Below are 24482 nucleotides of genomic sequence, written 5' to 3'. Positions count from 1 at the left end.
ATAATTTACACTATAGTTATTCACAGACATATGTTTTTGTAAGATAAATTTTTAACTATGCATTAGGTATCTCATCTAAACACCATTTTTTTTTAGTATTAGTATGCCCTAGATGGGCAATTAAAAAGAGAGGAAAAAATAACAGATGGTCTTCTTTTAAATGAAATTTTATAAGGCTAACATCTGAAACTCCGTTCTGTAACACTACACAAACTACAGACCACTTATAAAACAGGCAGCTTGTTCAGTCTGAGATCAGCTAAATGTGGAAGTGGGATCATATGAAAGGAAAAAAAACATATGGCTAGCCTTCATCTCTCACCAAAATAATTTTAAAATGACTACTAAGTAAGTCCAGCATATTAGAAATTAAGAAAAAAAAAAGAAAAAAGAAAAAGCAAACAGAAATAACTGTGAGATATACACATACAGAAACACATATGGAAATGTGTTGACCCTATATTTGCTGAAGAAACTCTCCTGTGGTGAAATTTTAATCCTTTAAAACATTTAACCTATCTTCAAATCATTTTTGTTTTATAGCTTAGCTTTATAAGCCTGTTAGGCCTTTATTTAGTACAGTTTCTTCTTTTGCCTTGGGAGGAATATAGGAGGAAGCTTGGGAAATTCTTGCAACAGAATCAAACCTGGAAACTTAGTAAGGCCTCGGTGTGCAATCACTGTGAGGTGAATTCACACACATATACATAGATACCTAATATATACCCTGAATTCTGTTTATCACTAAATATGAAACCCAACCTGAAGTTACTAATTACTGAAGGCTGAACCCTAAACTATTTACTATTTTAAATCCCTCCTGAATACGTGCTCTCGCTTACTTTTCAAACCAGGCTCTACTTGTATTTTTTTAACCTAACTTTCTGCTACATTTTATGACCAACGGACAGTTTTTCATCTGGTCCTTCCCTTCCCCCTGCCTCGTTTCTATTAACAGCCCAATTCTCCAACCAATTCTCATGGTTATTGACAGACAGGCCTTTTCATCACATCCCAGAATGATCCCTACAGAAGGACAACTGATAGATGTGTTATTTTATGAATTTATGGAAACTGTTTTTTAAAACAATAAAGGTTCAGTATGCGCCAGTTGCTGTTCATAAAAGTTAATGATAAAATTCCCAGAGTTAAACCACTGAGAAGTACTTTCTATCCACAGTTTTCTCCCACTTCAGATTGACATAAATGACCATATGCAATTATGAGAGAGTGCTGCTTAAGCCAAGTATCTCTACATGTGCATGTTATAACATAATCAGAAGTCATAAAAATTAAGAAAATTCGATCAGATTCAAATTGAGTAATTTGGTTTGGTTTTGTCCTCTTTTTATTCTCTTTTTAACAGGAATTTGTATGGTGTTGATACAAATGGCTTGGTACAAAGAGCAATAAATGCCTCAAATGTCTATGAAAACATTGCCAGTTATATTGAAGAAGCGAATAAAGCTGCATTGTTAGCACTGAACACAACAAACCGGGTCAATGAGGTAAGTAATCTTCATACCAGCTTTTGCAATGTTTTAGGGGTTTAGGATGCCTAAATGTGAAGAAAAAAACAAGATCTAGGTTAATAGTCAGTGGTAAAGTTTTCACTGCACCTTTTGCTTCGTTGTTTTTTCCTGAATGAACTCCTAGGTGGCTAGCTACTTCTGCCTATCTAGATTGCTCTGTTATTCCAAAGGACAAAGTCAACTCCTTCTGTGCCCAAGTGCGGGGTGATGCTGCTGCTCTGGGCTCTCACTCAAACAGAGGCATGTCTGGGAATGCCCAGACAAATCTCTGGCCCTTCAGCAACACAGAGGTGGCATTTTAGTGCTCTTGTCCCCCTACTCCGCACAGCACAACGTGGCAGGAAAGGTCAAGACACCCAACAGAGCCATCACTTCAAGTGAGTCCTGCAGCACACTTGCATGCTCGGGGCACTGATGGGGACAGAGATGTTTTCTATGACCTTATTGTTTTAAACTACTCTTATCATATCTCTTATCATATGCATGTAGACTTTTTTTTTTAAACTGCAATTTAGTTTTTGGAAGAGTCAGAAAGAGGAATTGGTTAGATTCCAGGATTAGAATATTATATCGACAAGATTATTCCCTGGCGTCAGGAGGGGTTAAAATGGGATAGAAAATGAGGTCTAGACACAAATATCCTATGTTCTATCCTATTTTAATTCAGAGATGATGGTCAGTTGCTTAAAAGAGGGTTGATTTTCACACAGACATAGAAGCAGAATGGAAAAAGGGCTGTAGTTTAGAAAAATATCCCTCAGGAGGTGACACTGACCTCAATATCCCAAGTGCATACAAGAGCTTTCCCCGCCAGTAAGTTCCCTGCTTAAAGCACGTTCATCACCCCTCCGAGGTCCAGTAAAAATAAACAGCCTGAGGTGTAGCACGAATAGCAGTCTGGCCACATTGGAGTTGAATAATAAAGAGGACTTTTGTGCTTTTTGCATCTCAGAAACTGTTACTCAGTTTAGCTGCCTGGAAAGCACACGTTTCCTTAAGCTTTAACTGCAATCTAAAGAATATTTGCTTTTCAGACATTTTTTTTTTCTAATCCATTTGCCAATCTTCGATGTTGACAGAGAAAATGAAACTGCGGTGACTTTGTACTTACATTTATGTGAAATAATACGTTGTCCTCAATGCTTTTGATAAGCATTATTCTGATTTTCTTTTTTGAAACACACTTGTAGGCTGCAGTGGGAATTGATACTCAGACCATTTTCCACAAAGGCAGAAGTGAAGAACTTCTCAATCAAGCCATCGAGCTACAGCAGGCAGCACATGCCAGTAAATATACATTCTTTCTACTTTTCCACTCAGGTTGTAAGTCATGCTAAAAGAGATTTCAAAAGCACATCACTAAAGCAGAACTACTGCTGTAACACAAAGCACTGGAATAGGCCGGGGCACAGTCTGAGTATTCACGGGTTGCCATCCTGCCAGCTGCCAAAAGTTTATTTCATTTACAACAGGACCATGTTAGATATAATGACTGGCCAGATATAATGACTATTTAAATATCTGATCCTGAAAACAGTTGTTCACAGGTAAATAAACTCGAACAACTATCTTAAAATCAATTCACAAGAATCCAAGTGCTCAAAAAGACAGGTGGATCATTGAAGATTAATAATAATAGTTGGAACATTTTGACTTTTTTTTTCACTGAAAATGAACAATAGATCTCTAATTCTAGGAATGTCCATTTCAATTTTTGAGGACCTTGTGAATTCCATGAAGCCTTCCCTGTCGCAGCTGTTCTGAGCGGCGCTCGTGCGAAGCGCGGTGCTGCTGCCGGAGCCACAGGCCTCCAGCTGTTCCAGAGATGCTCTGTGGCAGGTGCCCAACAGCCATAAGCTGCACGGTTGCTTTTCAGCTTAGATTATGAGAAGCCAGTCAGCACTGCTAATATGCCCAATACTAAAAGAGCTGATAATGTACTGTCTACAGTGTATTAAATTCATAACAAGAGACCTTTGCATGATAAAATTTACCCTTTTTAAAACGCCACTTTGATGCCACTCAATCCTACCTCCTATTCCTCCCCCACAGGCGATGCTTTAACCATTGCGGACACCAGCCACCATGTCAATGGGACCTTTGCCAGGATGAAGGCTCTACGAAGCCAACTGATGAGAGCGATCACAAAGATGCAAACAGCAGAGCCAGGCTGTAAGGAGAACTTTATAATGCTTTAGCTTAACATGCTTAAAACATTTTTTTGTTTTTGCAGATGGCCTATGAGATTGTTATTAAGATTTCAACCCTGGGGAGGCCTGAAGGATTTAGACTGAAACTATGAGACCTAGTCAGAATACAAATTCATGATGAGATTTTATATTTCGCCATCTGAAATTATTTGCATTCCTGACCCTTCAATTGTCCTCATGTTATTCTCAGCCTTTCTTCAGACTTGGAGAATCCACAGATCTGTGGATTTATGGCCTTGACAGACAAAATCAAATCCACTTATGCATTATACTTGGCAAGTAGAGTATTTGGGAGGTAATCTTGATTTACAAGATTAAATCATAGTTTTTCAAAAGCAGACATCGCAGAGCAACAAATATGACCCATGGCGTATGGATTTCCATAGCAGATGTGGTCAAGAATGTTTATTAACTTCATCTAAGAATGTCTGGGATTTAGCTCCAATACATTATCATATGTAAAATGCCACACTTTTGCAAATACTATGTTTGGTTGCAATTTCAAAAAATAGCAACAAAATTTTTGTATAAAAAAAAAACTCTTCAGTTTCAACCTTGCTTACCAAAGAGAGGGTTCATCTCTTTGAAAAAAAAGCCTTTGATTTAAAACTGTCAACAAAAATATTCATTTTCTTTCTAAGCAAAAAAGGAAAATAATGGATCTCTTCAACTATGTTCCAAAGGCATTGGCTCTATAACACACATCAGAATCCAAGAGTATTGAAAAGACTAAATTGTAACAATCTCAAATGATGAGAAAATGAGCATTTGCTAAATTTTAAGAATTAATTTAACAGTAGACCAAAGGGGGGTTTGAACATTCCCCGTGGAATTAAAAAGGAAACCAAGCTACCAGGGCTGGGTGGGTTCCCACCCGCAGAAGGTAAAATCCCTATAGTTTTTTCACTTTCTAAGCATTGACCCGAGCTCACCAGCTGCTTTGGCAGCACTCGCCTCTTCTCACTCCCTGTGTGTTTTGCAGTGGCTGCCAGAGAGCGTTTGGAGCAAGCTAAAGTGCAGACTGCAGAGGCAGTCAGCGCTACCGTGACAGTAACACAGGCTACAGCACCCATGGATGAGAACATGAGGATGTGGTCTGAGAACCTGCAAGACTTCAAGCACAGTTCCTCGGCGTATGACAGCGCGGTGCACTCAGCAGGGGATGCAGGTATTGTCACCTGAGGTTCACTGTTCCTTACTGATACCAGGGCACCAAATGGTCACATCACGCCGTAGATATCACTTATATAATAACACATTCACTGCATATCATCTTGCAGTAGTTTAAGTACTGGAAAACATCTCAAAAAGTAGCAGCTGCCTAAAACTTCTGGATTCTTGGGCATTTCCAAAAGTGACTTAAACAGATAGAGGCTGAAGTCTTATTGGCTTTTAAGTCATTTTCTTATCAGGCTACCAAATCCACACTGAAGGGTAGACAAGCTTGTTTAAGTAGATGTTGTTGTTATGATTGACTCTTCAGTTAATATCACTCTTTTTGTAATATGAGGAGGCATTTGAAAACAGGGCCCTTCTGTCCTCAGTAACACAAACACAGAGGAGAAATTGTCCCTGTCTTGATGAGATGGTAGTCTAAACAAAGGAGGTAAAGAGGATTAGGGAGGAAGTATAAAATTCAAGCAGGGCGATTACTGGAAAAGCTTGTAAGCATCACATTAATGCCACTTCTATTATTGGGGGTAAGAAGGATGGCTAAATTAAAAATGGAAGGGTTTATTATGAAAAATATAAGGTAAATAAAAAGACAACAAAGAAAAGAAACCAAAGAAGACTACAGAACTTAAATGAAGAGCATGGGAATGAATGGAAAAAGAAACACAGAGTTAAAAGTGAATGACTGTGGTGAAAGAAGGAAAAGAAGAACTAAGAGAAAAAAGAATCAGCCTAGAAGAGAAAATATCTAGAATAAAAATTGCTTACAGCTACCACTATTTATTTTTCAATGTACTGCTGGCTCTCCTCAAGAGACTCACTGCTCCCAAGTTACTTGGTGCAAAGGGAGCTGGAATTCTAGAAGAAATTTCCTGTACGTTTTTGGTGGCATAGCTGCATACCATCAACTACAGGCAGGTTAAGTGATGCTTTGCCCATCTGAAAGTGCCTCAGGTCCATTAATTCCTTTGGTTCTGCTTCCAGAAAGCCTGAATCTCAGTTGTACTGCTGCAAATCCCTTCTCTTGCTACCAGGGGCTTTGCAGCTTGAGTGCCATTTAAAGCAAATGGTCTTACTGGTACCACACGTGATGGTGCTTCTAGTGCCCCAGAGCAAGCAAGACTTCCCTCCAGACTAGGGAAACCCAAGGGTCACGTTCCTGGACCGATCCAGCTGATTTTAGTTACGTGACTCCTCCCAAGAACTGGCATAAAAGTGTCTGCCTCCACTAAAAGAAATTCGGTACTATTCAACATTCAGACTCCTGTCTTTTCTCCTGAAAGAACTTCCCAGAACTTCCCAGTGTTTCTTCTTCAGCTCCTCCCACGAACATGATAACCTCCACGAGCAGAGCTCCTCCACGAGGAGCTGCCAGGGCCTAGTGAATGCAGCAGGAGTTGTCCTGCATTGCCAGATACTGCTTTCTGATCACTGTCCAGCACAGTTTAGGCTGTGGGCTATGGATTCTACGTCCCATTTAGGGTGATGTAAATGAGGTTAAGATTGGCATCCAAGGAGGAACGGTATGAGGAAAAGTATCTAAGAGGAAACATTCTGCTATATATTTCACATGAGTGCTATTGGTTCTATTCCCCTTTATGCTTAAATTTACACTTAACATTTGCCAGTGCCAGTGGGACAGCTACAATTTAGACCTTTCCTGCATTTGGCTCTCCACCTCCAAACTGTCAGCAGATGCTCATAATTCCAACAATTTTCACATACTAGCTCTTAGGCTGGAAGAAATATTTCCAGTATCATTTGGGAGGACCCAGAAGAGCAGAAAAACCTAAGCTGGCCCCACTCCCCCAGAAGATTTTGTTCACAAAGGAGTATACACAATATCTACTGCAAATTGCAGCTCAGATATAATGTGATGTCTGACACATATATCTTACCTGTGATAACTGGGTTTGCAGGCAGGGGGTCACCTTGAAAGTATTCTGATCATATCAGAGTGCACTAGAGTGTCTGCTGGCAGCAAAATAATGTTTAAGAGGTGATAATGTGCAAATTAGAGGAATGAATGGCCTATGACATTTGTGGAGCCAGAATTTCCAAGGTATTTTTTGTTTCAGTACTTCTGGGTATTTTTTTTGCTTTCAGGCACAGTGATTTTTGACAGTCAGATGGGAACAGCTGAGAGGATGGTCAGCAGTGCTCCTGAGGAGGGAGGCATGAGAAATGCTCCAGTCTGCTGGGACTGGGATTCACAGTCAGAGCAGACAGATGCAGACATACCTGGGAGCTGCAGGAGGCTCCCACATCAGCTGCAGGTGTGGCCAGATGTGGTCTGGCAGGAGGAACGTCCCCCAAAGTCCATAAAAATGTTAAGCTGGGCACATGAAGGGCCTCACCATCCTGCTAACGATACTGTCAGGGCAGCAAAAGCCTCCAAGACAGCCAGGCTGAGCTGCCTTTGCATAAAACTTACTGTTGCCTGGTGAGGGTAAGAAGCCTTGCAAGAGTAAAACGCCCTGGCCCTGGCCACACAGTGTGTCTGAGGACTCCCTCTGCTGCCACTGCACAGAGAGCTGAGGGGCTTCAGGGCAAGGGGTATGAAGGACAGTGTAGGGAGGAAAACAAGAAAAAGTGTATAGAAGGTTATTGTAAAGGCATTTACTTCTTGACAACTCCCAATGTATTCTTTTGTTTTGTATTTTATTACTGGATAAGACTCCTTATCTTCACTCATCCTCACTTTCCTCCCAAGGAATAAAATAAAAGATCAGTATTTTCTATGTTGAAGAATGCCTTTGTAAAGGATAAAAGGAAGACATTTATGGGGAAGTTTTTATCATAGTGCTAGTACTAATACAAAGTAGTTTGTTTTTTGGGTTTTTTTTTGACACAACTGTATTTTAGGTTTAATAAACCAAATATGATGAAGTAGATGAAAAGGCAGTTTTTAAGACATCAGAGCATATACATTTCCTATTCTGCTGCCAATTATTGAACAAAGAGGATTGAAATTTGCTAAGGTACTTTCAGAGTTTATGATTTTTTTGTGATTTTTTTACTTTAAGAATAAAGTGGGGTTTTTTTTTCCAGTTCATCATGGTGACATGGAACACATTTCAAAAGGCAGAGAGGATTTTCTGCAAGCTGACTATTATATAGCTATTTTTAAAATGTAGAATGTGTAATGCCTTTTGAAATTGACGTATTACAATTCCTTACATTGCTTTCAGGATTTGCTAAATCCATGGCACTTTAGTGAACAGCCAAGCAAATGCATATACAGTAACCTTTACATGGAATATCTGGTTACTCGCCCCCAACATGTAAGATCTTGAATAGCTTGATATAGCTCGAATAGCTTGACACATATCAATAACTTGATAGTGCAGGCCTACATGGCCCACTCTTCCACTGGATTTGGACAACAAAACACAAAAGAAAAGAGTGAAGTTGAGGGCAAGACTTCAGCAATACAACATTCCGCATTATTCAAAAAGAAACAGGCCCATATGGACTCATACTCTAAATGAGGCTGCTTCAGTCTCTAGCCAACATACAACTGGAAGCACATAACTGTGATTGGAGACGACTCTTTCTTTCTTCTTTCCCCTCTTTATAGCCTCAGTACAACACAGGATTAGCTCCTCCACTCATCTCTCTCCTGTTTTTCAGACCAGAATAAAAATACGAGGGGAGGAAGAGTAGGAGGACACAAGTTTACAATCCCTAAAACAGAAATGAAAACCCTACAGACCTGGTCTTAGCATTTGCAGGGAGCCACGTCAACTTAGCTATTAATATTAGTTCGTTCTTACATACATGCAGCTTTTGGCTAAAATCACATTTAATTATACTCAGCTGGTTGTACCTCCAATTAATTAAAGATGAAAAAATGAAGTGATCTGTAAGTATCCTTCAAAAGGCAGTATGTCAGCAGAATCTGATGTGATGATATTGGATTATAATTAGAAATGGCTATTTCTCTTTCTCTGTAATTTTTCTGTCTGCTTATCTTTCTGGGAACAGACTTCTCTCCTTTGGAGTGCAACAAAGCAGCTTCACTGCCTTTGACAACAAGCCCCATCACATCCGTGCCAAAAGACTCTGATTTATGCCCCAATGTAGGTATGGCAGCTGAGGAGTTTACCATGCATTAGTGCTGGGGCATCAGCAAAGGGGCCTGACCACTGTCCAGCTCGAGCCTGCCTATTGCCACAATCTGAAAGCAGCAGTTTTTCTGTTAGCACATGGGGCTGTGGCCTGTGTGCGGACACATCACCTTGCTGCTGTCTGGGAGAGAAGCCCAGCTGAGAGCTCAGGAAAGCAGCCTCTTCAACTCCCTCAACATGAATCTGGAGAGCTCCTAGATGCAATACCCGGGTCAAACACAGATGCCTAGTGAGATGCTGAACAAATAATCTTTCTGCTCCAGTTACCGTATCTGTAAAACAGGGTTTAACATTTACCTACCTTAAAGAAAGATGAAAAGGTTAAATTGATTAACATTTGCAAAGCTCCTTGAGCAAAGTATTAGAGATGCAACAACTCAGTAGTACTTAGAAGTTGTATATGCAGTTCCCTTTTTGTGCAAAGATAACTTATTTTCAAAAACTTTCCTAATACTAGACCTTGACAAATCTTCACCCTTTCTGAAATCACTGCCTGCTACATGCTGTCCCTTATTTCCTAACTGCAGTGAAGAAACTTACGGAAGTCTTCCCTCAACTCCTGGACAAACTACGCACAGTAGAACAAAAGGCACCAGCAAACAATATTTCCACCAGCATTCAGCGGATTAGAGAGTTAATAGCTCAAACCAGGAGCGTAGCAAGCAAGGTAAAACTTTTGGATGGGATGTCCAGTTACTAGAACTAATAGTCTAATGTATCTTGTTCAGAGCTCCTTTCTCTTGGGCTACCCTAGAAACCAGAATCTTGACATGATCTCCTCCCAACAATGGGATAAATATAGAAAGTTAATAAATTTCTTTTAAGTTGCTATTTGCAAGCAAATAATATTGCCATAGTATTCATGTTACACTATTGCTGCTGTGGTAGAAACTTAAGTAATTTTCATGATATTACTGATGGCCTCAGTAAAAGAATCATTTAAAGCTAAAACTAATAGTTCACTATTTAACTGGCTACATTAGTTACAAGCTGTAGTAATTATGGCAATTTAATACAAACCTTTGTTTGTATTATACCTTGTTGACAGTATTTCCTTTATTTTTCTTTTAATTTTCAGAAAAATAGGAGAATCTCTGTCTTGTACACATTTAATGAAGAAAAATACAGAAATACTTTCATTACCATTCTGACAAATTATGAAGGCTATTTTCATAAAAACAATACTGAGGTTGAAAATTAAAAGAATGTATTTGAGATCATTTGGAGAAACCAAAACTTCAGTTTACTATTACACACTCCCACTGTTAAATATTTTTCAACATTCTAGCATATTGTGCTGAAACTTTGAAAACATTGCTTTAGTTATGTTCAAGTATTTTGAATTAAAATTAACATTTTTAAAATTTGATTGGAATCTCACATATTTCAGTGTAAATTCAGTCATAAAGCAGGATTAATCATGAACAGAAAATTGTCCATGCTACTTCCAAACCAAAGGAATAAATTATGACTAGAAGTTTTATAGCTATGTAAGATTTTTATTAAGTGCCATACATAATGATGTATCCCTGATTCAACAAAGCATGTCTATGAACACTGACATTTAATTTGCATTAAGAATACACTTAATACAGTTAATTAGGACCTTTAATTAATTTTAAAATTAATTCCCTTCATCTTCTTTACAAAGTCTTCCATAGCTGATTGTAATAAATGTATAGTAGGTGGTAATTTCACTCTGGTAATAAGGGAGGTCGCTGGCTATGTAATTGTGTGCACTTACATTCAGCAATGTCTCCGGTTGGCAATAATGTGTCTCACCTAGTGTCCTTGCAACTGCAGGTCCAGGTCTCCATGACGTTCGGAGGCCAGTCAGCTGTTGAAGTCAATCCAAAGATCAACCTGGAAGAACTGAAGTCCTTCACTTCCATGAGCTTGTATATAAAGCTTCAGAAGGACAACCCCCAACTGGAAGCATCTCCAGACAGATTTGTTTTGTACCTTGGAAACAAAAACGTAAGAGAATAATCCAGTTAATCTTCATACCAAAAAAAAGGGGGGAAATGAATGTGAAGTTTATTTGTTCTTGTTTTTTCCTCTTACCTTTTCATTTCTCAAAATACAAGGTGCCTACTATATGTCTTACTCAAGCTGGTCATTGATTTAGTGACATGCTAAGAGCAAGGGCTTCAGGAGGCTCTTAATCTTCAGACTTCTCACCCCAAGCAGTGAAGGATTCACACTAAGCAGCAAACTCCTCTACCTATGCAGCGTGCTGCCGAGCTTGTCACCTCCACAATCTGCGCTTGCCATTTGCACTGTCAGTACTGAGCAGCTCTGAAGCACCTCCTGATACTGCTCTGGCTTTTGTGGGTCACATTTTAATCAGGTTCATGCTGTGACAATGTAGATTCCAAATCTCTAAATTCACAGGTCCATAAGATAAGAAGGTTTCTTTGCCTGCAGCTTGTGCTGCTGTTGTATACTCTATACATCACTAATTTGAAACATGTAGAAAGAGCATATGCTCTCACCACCTGGAAGTGCTGGGAGACAACTATTCTTTAAACTTTTCTTCCCGAAAGAAGAAAAATCACCTCTCACAGAAGCCAGGTATAATCCTGGCAAGCCATTAATCAAGAAGGGTAAAGAGACAGGCTTTTCTTTTTAAGCTTTTCTAAAAAGAAACCTCTCTTGGCAGAAAATTTAATTAGAGTGCATGATTCCTGGGCTTTAGACAAATGTTTCTTACGACATCCTACATATGGTACTGCACACTAAATACTGACGAACAGCTTCCAATTAAACATGACAAATTTCAGTCAGAAAACACCTTATGACCTTGAATGACCTCAGTCAAAATGGATATGAGATAAAATTCCAGAGGACACATTTGTTCTGTGCAGTTCTGCCTAACGAAGCAAAGTCAATAAATAGAGAATGAAGTTTTTGCTTGTTAGTCATATATTACAGTGTTATTTTGTCTAACACAGCCTGTCCTTTACTAACCTTCTGCAGTAAATCCCTCCCAGTGTTGTAGCTCTGACGTCCTTCTCCATTGGTGTTTTAGGCAAAAAACTACATTGGTCTTGCAATTAAGAATGATAATCTTGTGTATGTATATAATTTGGGTGGCCAAGATGTGGAGATACCACTGGACTCCAAGCCAGTCAGCACCTGGCCGTCTTACTTCAGCATCGTCAAAATTGAGAGGTAAAGTGCTCATGTACATTTCACAAGGAACCCTCCATCAGTAGTACACATCTGGTCCTACTATTGCTGAGGCAAATGGAAATTCCCAGTGATTTTAAAGAGTCAGGATCCAAGGGGCCATAAGAAAGAGAAAGTGTCTGCTTCTCTCTTTTTCCTCCCAGACTACCAGTCTTCAAATTGTGGAAATACGAGCCTTGCTTGGAATTAGGGATCTGATTTGCTTGCTTGTTTGTTTGTTTGTTTGTTCAAAGCCTAACATGAAAATGAAAACATGAACAACATTAAAATTTCTTCTCCTCCAATTCCACTCTTCAGGATTGGAAGACATGGCAAAATGTTTCTAACTGTGCCCAGCCTTAGCAGCACAGCTGAAGAAAAATTCATCAAAAAGGGGGAAGTTCTCGGTCCTGGCTCTCTCCTGAATTTAGAACCTGAAAATACTGTGTTCTATGTTGGTGGCGTGCCTCCAGGCTTCAAGGTTGGTGAGAAAAACACTCTATATTCAGACTTAAATAACATAAACCTGTCTTGCTGGGACTCCCCTCACAACGTAGAAAGATGTCCCTGTATTTATCCTCCTAAGACTCCATCTTCTAACCATGGCCAAAACTATGGCTTTCTCGAGCACATCATTTCATACAGCAATAAGATGATCAGATTAAGGTTTTCTGAAAGATAGAAAAGGGAAAAAGCTTGTTGCTATTAAGTAGTAGCCAGAAACTAAGGCCCAGCTTTATGAAGTTTGCAAACTACCAGGTTTTGGCGGTGCTAATGAGTTCTAAATATTTACAGTTTTTCTTCCACAACTGTCACAAAATTAACTCCATATGCTTATGTATACGCGAGCTTCTGCATTGCCATGCCCACCAGATATACCCCGTGGTTCAAACCGTAGACTACAGAGCCCTGGGAATACAGGGCAGGTTGCCTGGGGAGAGGGCTGAGGACTGAATAATGGTTGCACAACAAAAGAAAATAATTCAGCAAATGAGTCATCCAGGTTCTGTCCAGAGCAGAGGAAAAAAATGGGAAAAGAGAAGAAGGATTGAGGAAGGAAGAAGGAGGAAAGAGGGCAGAGGAAGGAGAATGAAGAAGGGGAAGGGGGAGCCGTAAGGCTTCACGACTTGAAGCATGTAGTTCTCTTCTCCTACAGGAGTGAATACCACACATTTTCATTTATTAACATATATTTTTTTCCTTAGAGCTAAATTATATATTTTGTAAATATGAAATGTACCACCTGACCACTAGAAGTTTCACACTTTAAAAATTTACCAGAGCAGTAAAAAAAAACAAAAAGTAGAAACCAAACATGATCAGTTTCCAAAGCACAGGCAATATGCTGCAGATGCATTTTTTCTTACAACTGCATATATATTTTCTGCATTTCTGTATTACTATTATTATTACATTATAATCAGAATGGAAATAATGAGAAGTCAAGTAAAAGTTACTGGCAGTGACCAGAATCTGAAATAGAAGAGGTGTTAATATCATAGCTGTTCCATAGGGCAGAGTATTTTAATGATAAAAGGATGATACACGAGCTGTGTCAGCTTTGCTTTTTTATATATCCCCTTCACTAATGCAGCTATTTAAATTCCATTTGCAGTGAGCTCTGTTAAAAGAATGACTTTCCATATCCTGCTAACTGTTCCAAATAATATCTACTGATTATTAGCCAGTGGTACAGATTTTGAATCCAAGTGCCCTGCATTTTAAGTGGTCTCTCATTTCTGCCTCTTCCATCATAGCGTGAAATTATTTTTCAGGCAGAAAAGGCTATCCATACATTAGACAGGAAATATCTATGGGAGATGTCACATACATCAAGATCTGTGATTAGCCATGAAAGAAGCAAGATCTTATTTTGCCTCCCCTTCTCCAGCAAGTTTGCTCCCTTTAAATGACAAGGAGAATTCTTCTTTGCAGCTGCCTTAGCTGAACTGCTGCTCTAAACTTCAGCTCACAGCAAAGCAGCCACATGCTGATAAGGCCTGCAAAGACTACTTGAAAGTAGCACCATCCCATTCATTTCAAAACAGGAAGCGGTGAGACACCGAACTACCCCCAGGCACAAGCGTTCAGTGACACCCCAATAACGAACGTGCCCTTTCTCCCTTTCCCTGCCTTGGCCCTCTGTGCAGCTCCCGCCTAGCTTGGAGCTGCCTGGCTTCATCGGCTGCCTGGAGCTGGCGACGCTGAACGACGACGTGATCAGTCTGTACAACTTCAAGCGCGTCCACAACATCGACACCGCCACAACGCCACCGTGTGCCAGGTACGGGGACTCCTGCACCACCCAGTCCGCTCAGCCTCTCTAGATAAAGTGCAAGTCCTGATATTTCAAGCTTCTTTTCTGAAATAGAAATCTGAAGATCGTATTGATTTTGCCACTTGAAACTCTTGGTCCCACATACAAGTTGAACTTATTTTTTTCCTATTGTCTATTTACATTAACCCTCTCCCAACCTTGCTCATGCCTTCAAAATGGAAATAAGGAGCACATGTGGTTCAGAACATTGCAAGAAAGCATTTTAATTGTAAAGCCGGATAGATTTCCTCAAATTAAAAGGGGATGCCTTGGTGTGAGAGCTCTGCCAAATCTTGCTTCTCTGTTTGTTTTTCCTAGAAATAAGTTGGCTTTCACTCAGAGCCGGGCTGTGAGCTATTTCTTTGATGGCTCCGGCTATGCCGTGGCAAGAAACATTGAGAGACGAGGAAGATTCAGCCAGGTGACCCGGTTTGACATAGAAGTTCGAACGCCGACAGACAACGGACTCATCTTGCTGATGGTTAACGGGGTGAGCAGCAAGTTCTGCTGATACCTTTTATTTGCAAGCACAGCAAGTTCTCCTGTATTTGCAGTGTCACGGGAAACCTAACATATTTATGTCTTCAGATTTCACTTGAGGGAAGGTGAAACACTTTGTGTTCAGCTGGTGTCAAGCTGGTTGGGAGAGACATGAAACACCCCTGGGAAAGCCCTTGGGAAGCGGAGACCCTGGGCTGGACTCTGCTGTCCTACAGAGACAGTTGCTTCAGAGCGGTCATGCCACCACAATGACACCTTGAGAGAGAACCTAGTTAAGCCCAGTGTTTGCACCTTGATTTAAATTTAAGCATAGAGTCAAAGCTAAAGGAAATTTTCATGAAGCAGTTCCCATAGGGCAGCCACTTCAGTAGATACCACCTTATAACTGTGTCTTGGAGGAGTATTGGAGTTTCCCATTTATTTTAGTTACTGGAAATAGTAGCCCAAATAAAAAGGTGAGATCCAGCTGTCACCAGCTTTTCTGAAACCTGAGGGTAACTCTGCGAAGGTCTGAGGGAAATAGAATCTGCATACAACTATCCTCAAGCTTGAGTAAACTGAAGGCAAACTCAGATATTTTCCCGTTGCATGTCTCCCCATCAAACTCCCGAGTCCTAAGTGTATTACAGCTAGCAAAGCCACAGAAAACAAGTTACAGATGCAGTCAGCAAACACACACCTATCTACAGACCTACATGTACCACAGCATTGCACGTTTACAAGGTAATGAATCCCACTCTCATTAGAAGAGTTACTCCCTGGTGTTTGTTGTAAGGTAACTTTCAAAAGGACTTTCTGGAGAGCAATTTGCTTTACAGCTTTAACCCTCGCTCTTAGGAAGCTCTGCTCTAAGCAGTTGCTGCTAAACATAACAGCGCTATTGCAGTTCACTCATTTTCTTCCAAGGAGAAGTTCACAGATTTTTCCTGTGATGTATGTACTTTGTATGTTCTGGTGGAAACCGTGATCAAGTTAGATGTCAGCTGTGGAAAGCCACATCTGTTGAGAGATGCCTTCAGATTACTCACTTGTGCAAGGGTAGCTCATAAATACTCTGAATATTCACGGTTTCATTTTTGAGATTAAGCTGTTCAAGAAAGCTGGAGTTTCATTAAAAAGGACTACATTAAAACCTACTTTTACTACTTTAAGTAATGACTTCTGAGGGTGGGATAATTAGTGTCAGAGGCAGCAATTCTTGCCTTGCAGATTTTCTTGAGAATTATTGTTCCCATGTCTCCCGTAGACATTTACAGTATGAACACCAGAAGAGAATGCAAACATTAGCATTAAGAGCATTAGCCTAGATGCACAGCTGTTGTGAGCTGTACTTTCTGCTTCTTTATGTTCAGATTCGGAATGGGGCTAACTCTATGATACAGATCTTAATTTTAATTATAACTTGATTGCCTGCTTCTCCTCTTCCTTTCTCAAGGAAGATACAGCTCCATGAAGATTTCCTAAAATAGAGCTCCTGTTTCTAAAGTTTAAGTCACTCAGCCACAGAACAGAAGCCAAACCATGAGACAGTAACAGTTCCACAATGCTAAAACCAAGTGCAGGTTACCAAATAAAAGCACTGCCCAGCCTTCAGCAGATGCATTAGTGCTGATCAGGGCCCTGAAGAGATTCACTCCTTAGCTATCACAGCAGCAACTTTGTTGGAAAAGTATCAGCACACCTGTGTGTGTCAAAAACAGTGTTCTAGTTTTGCAAATAAAATGACCTCTTCGAAGCAAGCTTTTCACAATGTCTTTCAGATACTCTGACTAGATCATTTTTTTCTTTTTCTCTTTTTTTCTTTTTTTTTTAATATCACTACAACAATCACGGTGCTTTCCTGACTGCTGTTTTGCTTTATACAGAGTATGTTCTTCAGCCTGGAGATGCACAACGGGTTCCTCTACCTTCGCTACGACTTCGGCTTCAGTACTGGCCCTGTTCTGCTGGAGGACTCCATGAAGAAGGCTCAGATCAACGATGCCAAATTTCACGAGGTAGAGATGGGGTCACAGGCACAGTCGCTTGGCTAACTCCAACAGCTCCAAGGCAGCAATAGTTTGCTCAAAGGCCAGTTAAAAGCCCTCAGAGAAGAGGGGCCCGGGTGCAGCGGGTGCAGTAGGCTGGGCAGGACAGCAGAGCCCGTAGCTGCCCACGCATGGAAGAGGCCGCACTGCTCTCACCAGCACTGCGGGCGGAGAGGGAGAGCCTCCCTGCCTCCTGGTTAACCAGCGCTCATGGGCAGGTTTTATATCTTGCTAGTCAGGTTATTGACAGGGAGGGGACACTTTAATGGGGAGGAAAGTGTTGCAGTTAAAAATGAAACTATACTCCCAAAACTTGTATCCTTCAAACACGCCGTTCTCCACAACTAAAACATGTCACTGTTAACTGGATCACCTTAGCTGTTACACGCTGTGTTGCAAGAAGTGCACTCGTCTCGTCTGCCATTGACTTGGCCTAAATTCAAAGTCTGGTCTACAAAGCTACAGTTCTGCTAAGTCTGCCTAAGAAGAGCAGAATTAAGCCTTTTGAGCTTTGAGAATACAATAAGTACTTTTATAAATAAAAGTATGCTCATAGCTTCCTCTTGGATCAATCAAGAAAGCACTCCAAAAGTAATGGACTTGATCTGCTTGCCTAGGTATAGAATTGAACCTAAGCAGTTTTGCATGGGTCTGAACATAAGTGAAATATCCTTTTTTTTCAGCCATTAGAGAAAATGGAACATCAAAATAAGCTCCATACTAATAATTGTTGTCAGTTCCTCATGATTTACAAAAAAAAAACACCTTTTTTTGATAAATGGGTATTACTGTTAAAGCTAAAAGACATACAGATACAATCAACTATGCAAAATTACCATGACAAAATTAAAAAAGATGGCATTTGGGGCACTTAATATTAAAATACATGTCTTTCTTTTCAGATTTCTATTATATATCACAATTCAAAGAAGATGATCTTGGTAGTAGATAGGCGACATCTAAAAAGCATGGACAACGAAAGAACAGCAATGCCATTCACAGACATCTACATTGGAGGAGCACCTACTGAGATCTTACAGTCCAGGTTGGTTTATAACTATTATTCAATCCTTATCGTCAAACAATCACCACATTTAATAATCTCTTAAGCCTTTAACAAGCTTTTTCTTGTGCCCAGTGCCCAGTTTCTCACAAGAAAACATTTTCCAGCTTCCACACCTTATGGAAAACAACCCCTAAGACACTATTCTCATTGTCTCTCGGCACTCTGAAGGACCAAGGATTGGATATATTTGTTATGACTCCGTTTTCATGAAGCCAGTCTAGCTTCAGTAAGGGTAACAGAAGCTGCGATCTTCTTACACCAGGCACTTTCAAAGAGCATCTGGCTATAAAGAAGCACTATTCCTCCTTACTCTGCAAAAAGTGATCTTTGTAAGACAGAAATGCCTTAGCCGAAGGATCAAAACTTTTGACCAAATGCAAATTCAAATCCAAAGATGATGTTTTGCCTACTACCCTACCACTTCAGTTCTAATCAGCCCCAGTTTCTCTCCAGAGAACTCAAGTTAGCTGGCTTTGCGTGGGTGTGGGAAAATACAGGGAGAATAGAAAAAATAGAAAAAAATCTCATTTTCACGTTTCTCATACCATTTGACAGAAGCCAAGCTTAGTCTCAGGAGACTATGTAAGTCCCGTTTCCTGAAACGGGAACCCGCTGGACTCGGGCCACATCCTGGGCGAGCAGGCGAGATGCCTCACGAGGGCTGCGCTGCTCGAACTCGCCATGCGCCCTTCCGGGGTCGGACAGCTAAGCCATCATCTCCAGAAGGGCTCCAGATGCTGACTGAAGTGTCAGCTTAACAACTCTTAACAAAAACAGTCTCTTTGTAATACCCTGTATGTTGGAAAATGGAAGATAGCAGTTGTCGCACCATAGTTTCTAGGTATTTCTGATAATCTTTTGTGAGCTTATTTTGTTGTCAGGTTAACTGGCTGAATCAATTGATAAATAGTGTCACCAGTATAAAACAAAGATTAAGTTTTTATGATCAGGACAACTTCCTCTAAATAAAAGTGATGCCTTCTTTGAAATGCAAACAAAATGGTAGCAAGGGAGAAACAGGTGATATAATTTATGTGGTCCCTTTCAAATAGTTCTCTATAAAGATCTGTCATAAGGAACCAATAAGAAAACTACTAGGAGGAAGGGGGAAAGGATCCAGTGCATTAAAAGGCAGATAGGAAATAGGAAATACAACACAGAGTAACTCTTGGGTTTTCACATTTCAGTTTTTCAGTATAAAGGATGTACAGCACATGCCCAAATGATCTCTGCTAAGGCTATTACTGAATATATACAGTAAAGATCTATAAACCACAAAGGTGGTAGAAACCACCTTGGTCTATCAAGTCTAGAAAAAAATGAACAGGTTCATAAGGACCTAGAATATTAGGCAACTGTGCAGTACTTGCATAAATCAATGGCAGGTTAAACTGGCTGACGAGTATCAGACACACAATAAATCACAGGAATCAGCTTTCTAAGTGAATTGTGGTCATGCTACAAAATATCAGGAAGATACTTTCAAAGCAGAAAAAATAGCTGCTCACAGTACACAAAAAAAGTCTGGAGACATTGTAAAAATGTGATCAATTATAGCACATAAAAGCGTTTAATGAAATGACTTCATGCATAGCTGCGCCTTTACACTGGATATTGTATTCAGCTTTGGTTCTAATGACAAGGGTAGGCAGCAAGAAGTCAAAATGGTCCAACACGCCATTTGCATCAGGAAAGTAAGTCTGTATTAAAATCAAATAATCTTCTGCTGATATTTATATTTCCCTTCTCTAGAGTGATTTACATTTGTCTGACATTGGTGGGCAGGGGCAGAAGGAAGAATTAGCTGTAGTGACAGAGAAGGAGTTAATTTCCTTTCATATCTGTATATTTTCACTCACCTCAACAGCACCTGCCTGTGCCAACTGTCTTTTTCCCACATAAATTAATCTGGAGCCACTGTTGGATGTTATTTTTCTCCCACCTCATTCAGTGCATAAAGCATGGTGCTAAGCCAAGTAGGAGCACTGGAGACTGGGAACTTTAAGGCACAAATTCATAAGAAAACTTTCTTTAGTTTCAAACCATCTTCCTTAGTTCCTATTGCCCCAAGAAAATGTTATTCCTAAAGCTGGCAGTATTTAACAAAAAGGCATATTTGTGGTATCCAGTTATGGCATTTCCTGCCTCCACCACATACCCTCTGTGAATAGAAAAGTTTCTTCTTTTTTATTCTGCAGCACGAATATCCTGCAGACAAATTTCATGAAGTTTGCCCTGTGCTATAACATTGTGCCATTTTGGTGAGGGGTTGAGCAGAAAAATGCAGTAAGCAGCAGCAGTCACACTGCTTTGCTACCTACCTCAAACTTGACATTAAAAGGACTCTGAGAGCCCAGCTACTCTTCCCATTTACAGCCACATAAACCCATTCACCAGCAGTCAGAATTGGTTCTTACTTCCTTCACCTCTGTTACTATTATTTATTATAAAATAGAGATCTAGCTGCTTCCCGAGACAAGAATGGAGATTGCCAATAGAAGAAAGAGAGGAAAACTAAAACATAACTTTTCTAGAATAGCAAAAACTAGAGACAAAAATCCACTGATTTTCATCATAAGTGGTAGAAATCCACTTAAAAATGTCTTTTAATTTCAATATCTAATTTTACCTTGTTAAAGTTATTTTTATGTGTCTCTTTTCTAATTTTTCATATTGTCAATATCTTAAGTTCTCCTAACACATGCTGTGTGTGATTAAATAGTTGCTTTACATAATGATATAGAAATTTGGCTTCAGTGAGGCAAATGACTGAGGCTCTTCCAAGTTCTTTTGGAACATTTTGGCTATAAAAGTATATGCAGGAGAGCAAGATTTATTTAACTGCAGCCTGTTTGACACTGTTTTCCAACAGCATCAGCTCACATCTGGCAGGAAGTGTTGGTTTTAAAGGCTGCATGAAGGGTTTCCAGTTCCAAAAGAAGGATTTCAACTTGTTAGAAGAACCAGGAACCCTTGGAATCAGCTATGGGTGCCCAGAGGACTCACTGGTAAGCAGAACACCATGAGTGAGCTAACAACAAAATTTTGGTAATCGATAGGACCACAAGATTGATATTTGCTTCAAATAATGGGAAGGGAAAGTCTTCAGCCATGGAAACTAAAATGCACTGACTCTGACTTTTCATTTAGTCTGCTGACATATCATCCATTTTTCACCCTGAATTGCAGCACTAGAAGTTTTGGTATTCTTACGATACTGAGATTGCAGTGTGAAGGCTGGATCTGATACAGGCTGTGCGTTGCGTTCGGAAAACAAGTATTTCATAGTAATTCGATTTTCCTTTCTGAAACAAAGAGAATTGCCCTCAAACACTTGCTAATACAGATGTATGACATGAAAAGGACAGCAAAATGTGTTCCCGAAATGAGTTCTCCCCTTAAGTCAGTCCAGCTCTAGTTCTGTGAAACACAGAACAAGGGCACCAACACTGAGGGGCTGCCCTCTCCTTCCAGGCCCCCTCCCTCATTCGCTCATTACAATACAAGGCCATTAATTCTAAATTGCATTCATAGTTGTTATCCTGCAGACACATCTACCCAAAGCCATGCTGCCTGGGGAGATGGAGAGACCCACCACCTGTAGAACTCATCCCACAGCTTTATCCTCTGTCGAGGAGAAAACCAGCTGCAGTTTGTTCTACCTCAAGCTTGATTTTTCTTTTGAATATAGTATATACCACATCTTCATCCCCTGATACCAGCACTCGGTGTTGCATCAAAGTAACGCATCTCATGTTGTGATGCTGACTCTGGGCCACCCTGTTCAGAGGGACTTTAACCTCCTCTGATTTCAGTCTTCACGTTATCATCAGCGGACTTAGGATGAGCACTGAAGGGAAACTGAGGGCCATTTGTAAATGTTACACTTTGTTAATAGTCTCATGGCATGCAAGGGGCAGTCTATATAAATTAGGTTAAGCCAAGCAGAAAATATTGAAATTTTATAAAAGAACTGAACTAGCAACATCTTTAAAATAAAGTTTCCATTTTTTATTTTTAGAAATGTTTTCTACAGCATGCTTGTTACTTTATTTAATTTGCAGATGTCCCGCCAAGCATACTTCAATGGAGAAAGCTTCATTGCATCAAGCCAAAAGGCGTCACTCTTTGGTGAATTCGAAGGAGGCTTTAGTTTCCGGACATTGCAGCCCAATGGGTTGCTATTCTATTATTCTGAAGGAGTGAGTATACTTTTTCCTTATAGTTATAATTTGCATTAACTATAATTATAGTTTGTGTTGTTTTATTTTACCCTTGGATTGTTTCCCAAAATGCTAGGGGAATAATAGAAATTTTAGCTCATGTTTTAATGGTCAGGAAACAGTCTAGAACATAGAATCATTCAGTGATGGCCGCATTTTTACAGTTTGTGTTTGATCTACAGATGAAATCCAGCTCTACCTAGACATGACTTTGATGCCAAGAAGAGAATGGGATCACATGCCTAGAATTAATGTGCATCCCCCTGTACTCAGTAATATCCACAGGGTAGAAATGCAAAGTGGCTCTTGCAGTGTGCTCAGTAGCACTGCAATCCCAATTTGGACCTGTAGGTGCTACCAGAGCATAAATAATATTAAGCGACAGCTATTTTCCTCCCAGAGACAATCCCTGGAAGCAAAGATGAACCAGAGAAAGCTTGTTTGGATTAGTGGGGTGGTATTTTCAGGAGTGCTGAACTGACAGAAACCAGTCAGAGAGCTATTTCCAGATACTTAAACCTCTGTGGATGAGTGGGAAAAACTGCTCCTTGCAGCTCGCCATGGGGCTAGCTGCGCCTGTCAGCAGTGAGAGATGGGCAGAACGTAGAGTCACACTCCCAAAATGGTCAGAGAGCAGAGGGACTCGAGGAACATGAGGGCTCAGACCTACATCTGCAGCGAGCGTCAGCTCCGACGACAGAAACTTTTGCTACCATGTGAAAACATCTATTCTGCCATCTCTGCAGAAGATAACCAGCAATGAAGCGAAGAGGGCTGTAGGAGACCTATATGCATTCCTGAGCTTTTAAACTTTACAGCCTGGAGCATTACTATATATTAAAACAAGTCACCATGTCAGCTATACAAGCTGCTTGCATAAGTGAGGCAGAGCCTGAAGTGTAATAAAGTATTTTCTTGTATCATCTTGCACATCACTTCTGGATTCAACTCAGGAGCTTGAAGCCCACGGGATGACGAGTGCCCTATTTAACAAATGAAGACTCGTCTCGTCAGCATGAATCCTGTGCAGAGGACTGTGCAGAGACGATGCTTGTTCTAATGGAACAGCCAATATTCCTGTTATGTGGGGCTGCGATCCCATATGTCCAACCCAGGCAGCAAATCATCTCTCTAAGGCCATTTCAAGCGATTAAATGAAAGACTTAATAAAAGTGAGGAAAAAAGTATCATTCTTACAAGAGTGGGAATCTTAGAATAACCGTTGCTCTATACAGTACCATAACAGGGGTACCTGGCACACAAACCAGATACAAACATAAACTCCCAGATGGAGAGAGCTCACGTGACAGATGCAGGAGACACAGTCTGCAGCAGAACTCCCAGCATTCGGGCTTAGAGAACAGTGGGAATATCAATTATAATGCAATCATCTCCTCCTTTGCTTCTGTGCAAAGACAGCAAAACTGGGGAAAACAGCAAGAAGAAATATATTTGGCTAGGGAAAACAAACATAACAATAAAATGCACCGGACTGCTAACTCTTCCAGTGTTACACACGCATCTGAAGATGCTTTTCTCTGTATTCCAGTCAGATGTGCTATCCATCTCTATGGACAGGGGTGCTGTCGTTTTAAACGCAAGTGGAATCAAAGTTCAAACATCAGAGCGAAATTACAACGATGGAAAAAATCATTTTATCATCACTTCTGTCACACCAGAAAGGTAAAGCCGTCCAGCACCTTTTATCCCCTGTCTTTAGAATATAGATGTTTCTTGTAAAGAATTCCTTAGCATTTAATATTCTCTTTCAAAGGGATGTTTAGGCATTTTTTGTCACTGATTCTTTTTAATCGATTAAGTCAGTTTAAAAAATACAAAGCCAAAAAGACAAAATTGATGTAATTGAAATTTGGCCTGCTTGACCTCAGGATAAAATGCTAGGAGTTTTTAATAAAGCTAAAAGAAAAGAACAGCAACTTAATATAACAAAAAATTAGCATAGAACAACAATTTTACAAAAAAAAATAGCATGAGGGCCATTCTCTTTTCTTTTATTGATATTTTTATTTTTTAAAGTAATCCCTAATTAACCTTTCATTTTAGTACAGCTTTCTCTCCTAAGCTTTTTCTGAAAAGGTCAAAGAATCAAACAATTTTTATTTCAGAATCTT

General features: G+C 40.0%; 1 protein-coding gene across 1 annotated transcript in view; it reads left to right on the top strand.

The window, feature by feature from the left end:
* LAMA4 (laminin subunit alpha 4) overlaps positions 1-24482 on the top strand; it is a 96928-nt gene that overhangs the window by 59846 nt on the left and 12600 nt on the right. Inside the window, exons 14-28 of the mRNA XM_088522497.1 lie at positions 1367-1508; positions 2723-2819; positions 3585-3704; positions 4725-4910; positions 9573-9712; positions 10849-11022; positions 12077-12219; positions 12535-12697; positions 14367-14500; positions 14852-15023; positions 16900-17031; positions 17964-18106; positions 21000-21135; positions 22192-22329; positions 23900-24033. Of these exons, the coding sequence (XP_088378623.1) occupies positions 1367-1508; positions 2723-2819; positions 3585-3704; positions 4725-4910; positions 9573-9712; positions 10849-11022; positions 12077-12219; positions 12535-12697; positions 14367-14500; positions 14852-15023; positions 16900-17031; positions 17964-18106; positions 21000-21135; positions 22192-22329; positions 23900-24033 (2154 nt within the window). The remainder of the gene's footprint in view (positions 1-1366; positions 1509-2722; positions 2820-3584; positions 3705-4724; positions 4911-9572; positions 9713-10848; positions 11023-12076; positions 12220-12534; positions 12698-14366; positions 14501-14851; positions 15024-16899; positions 17032-17963; positions 18107-20999; positions 21136-22191; positions 22330-23899; positions 24034-24482) is intronic.

The sequence above is a fragment of the Tinamus guttatus genome, unplaced genomic scaffold, assembly GCF_059628265.1.
Source record: "Tinamus guttatus ecotype Peru unplaced genomic scaffold, ASM5962826v1 Tinamus_guttatus_pri_ptg000010l, whole genome shotgun sequence".
NCBI classification, from domain to species: Eukaryota; Metazoa; Chordata; class Aves; order Tinamiformes; family Tinamidae; genus Tinamus; species Tinamus guttatus.
The sequence above is the reverse complement of the archived record's forward strand: the minus strand, read 5'-3'. Positions and strand labels throughout refer to the sequence as shown.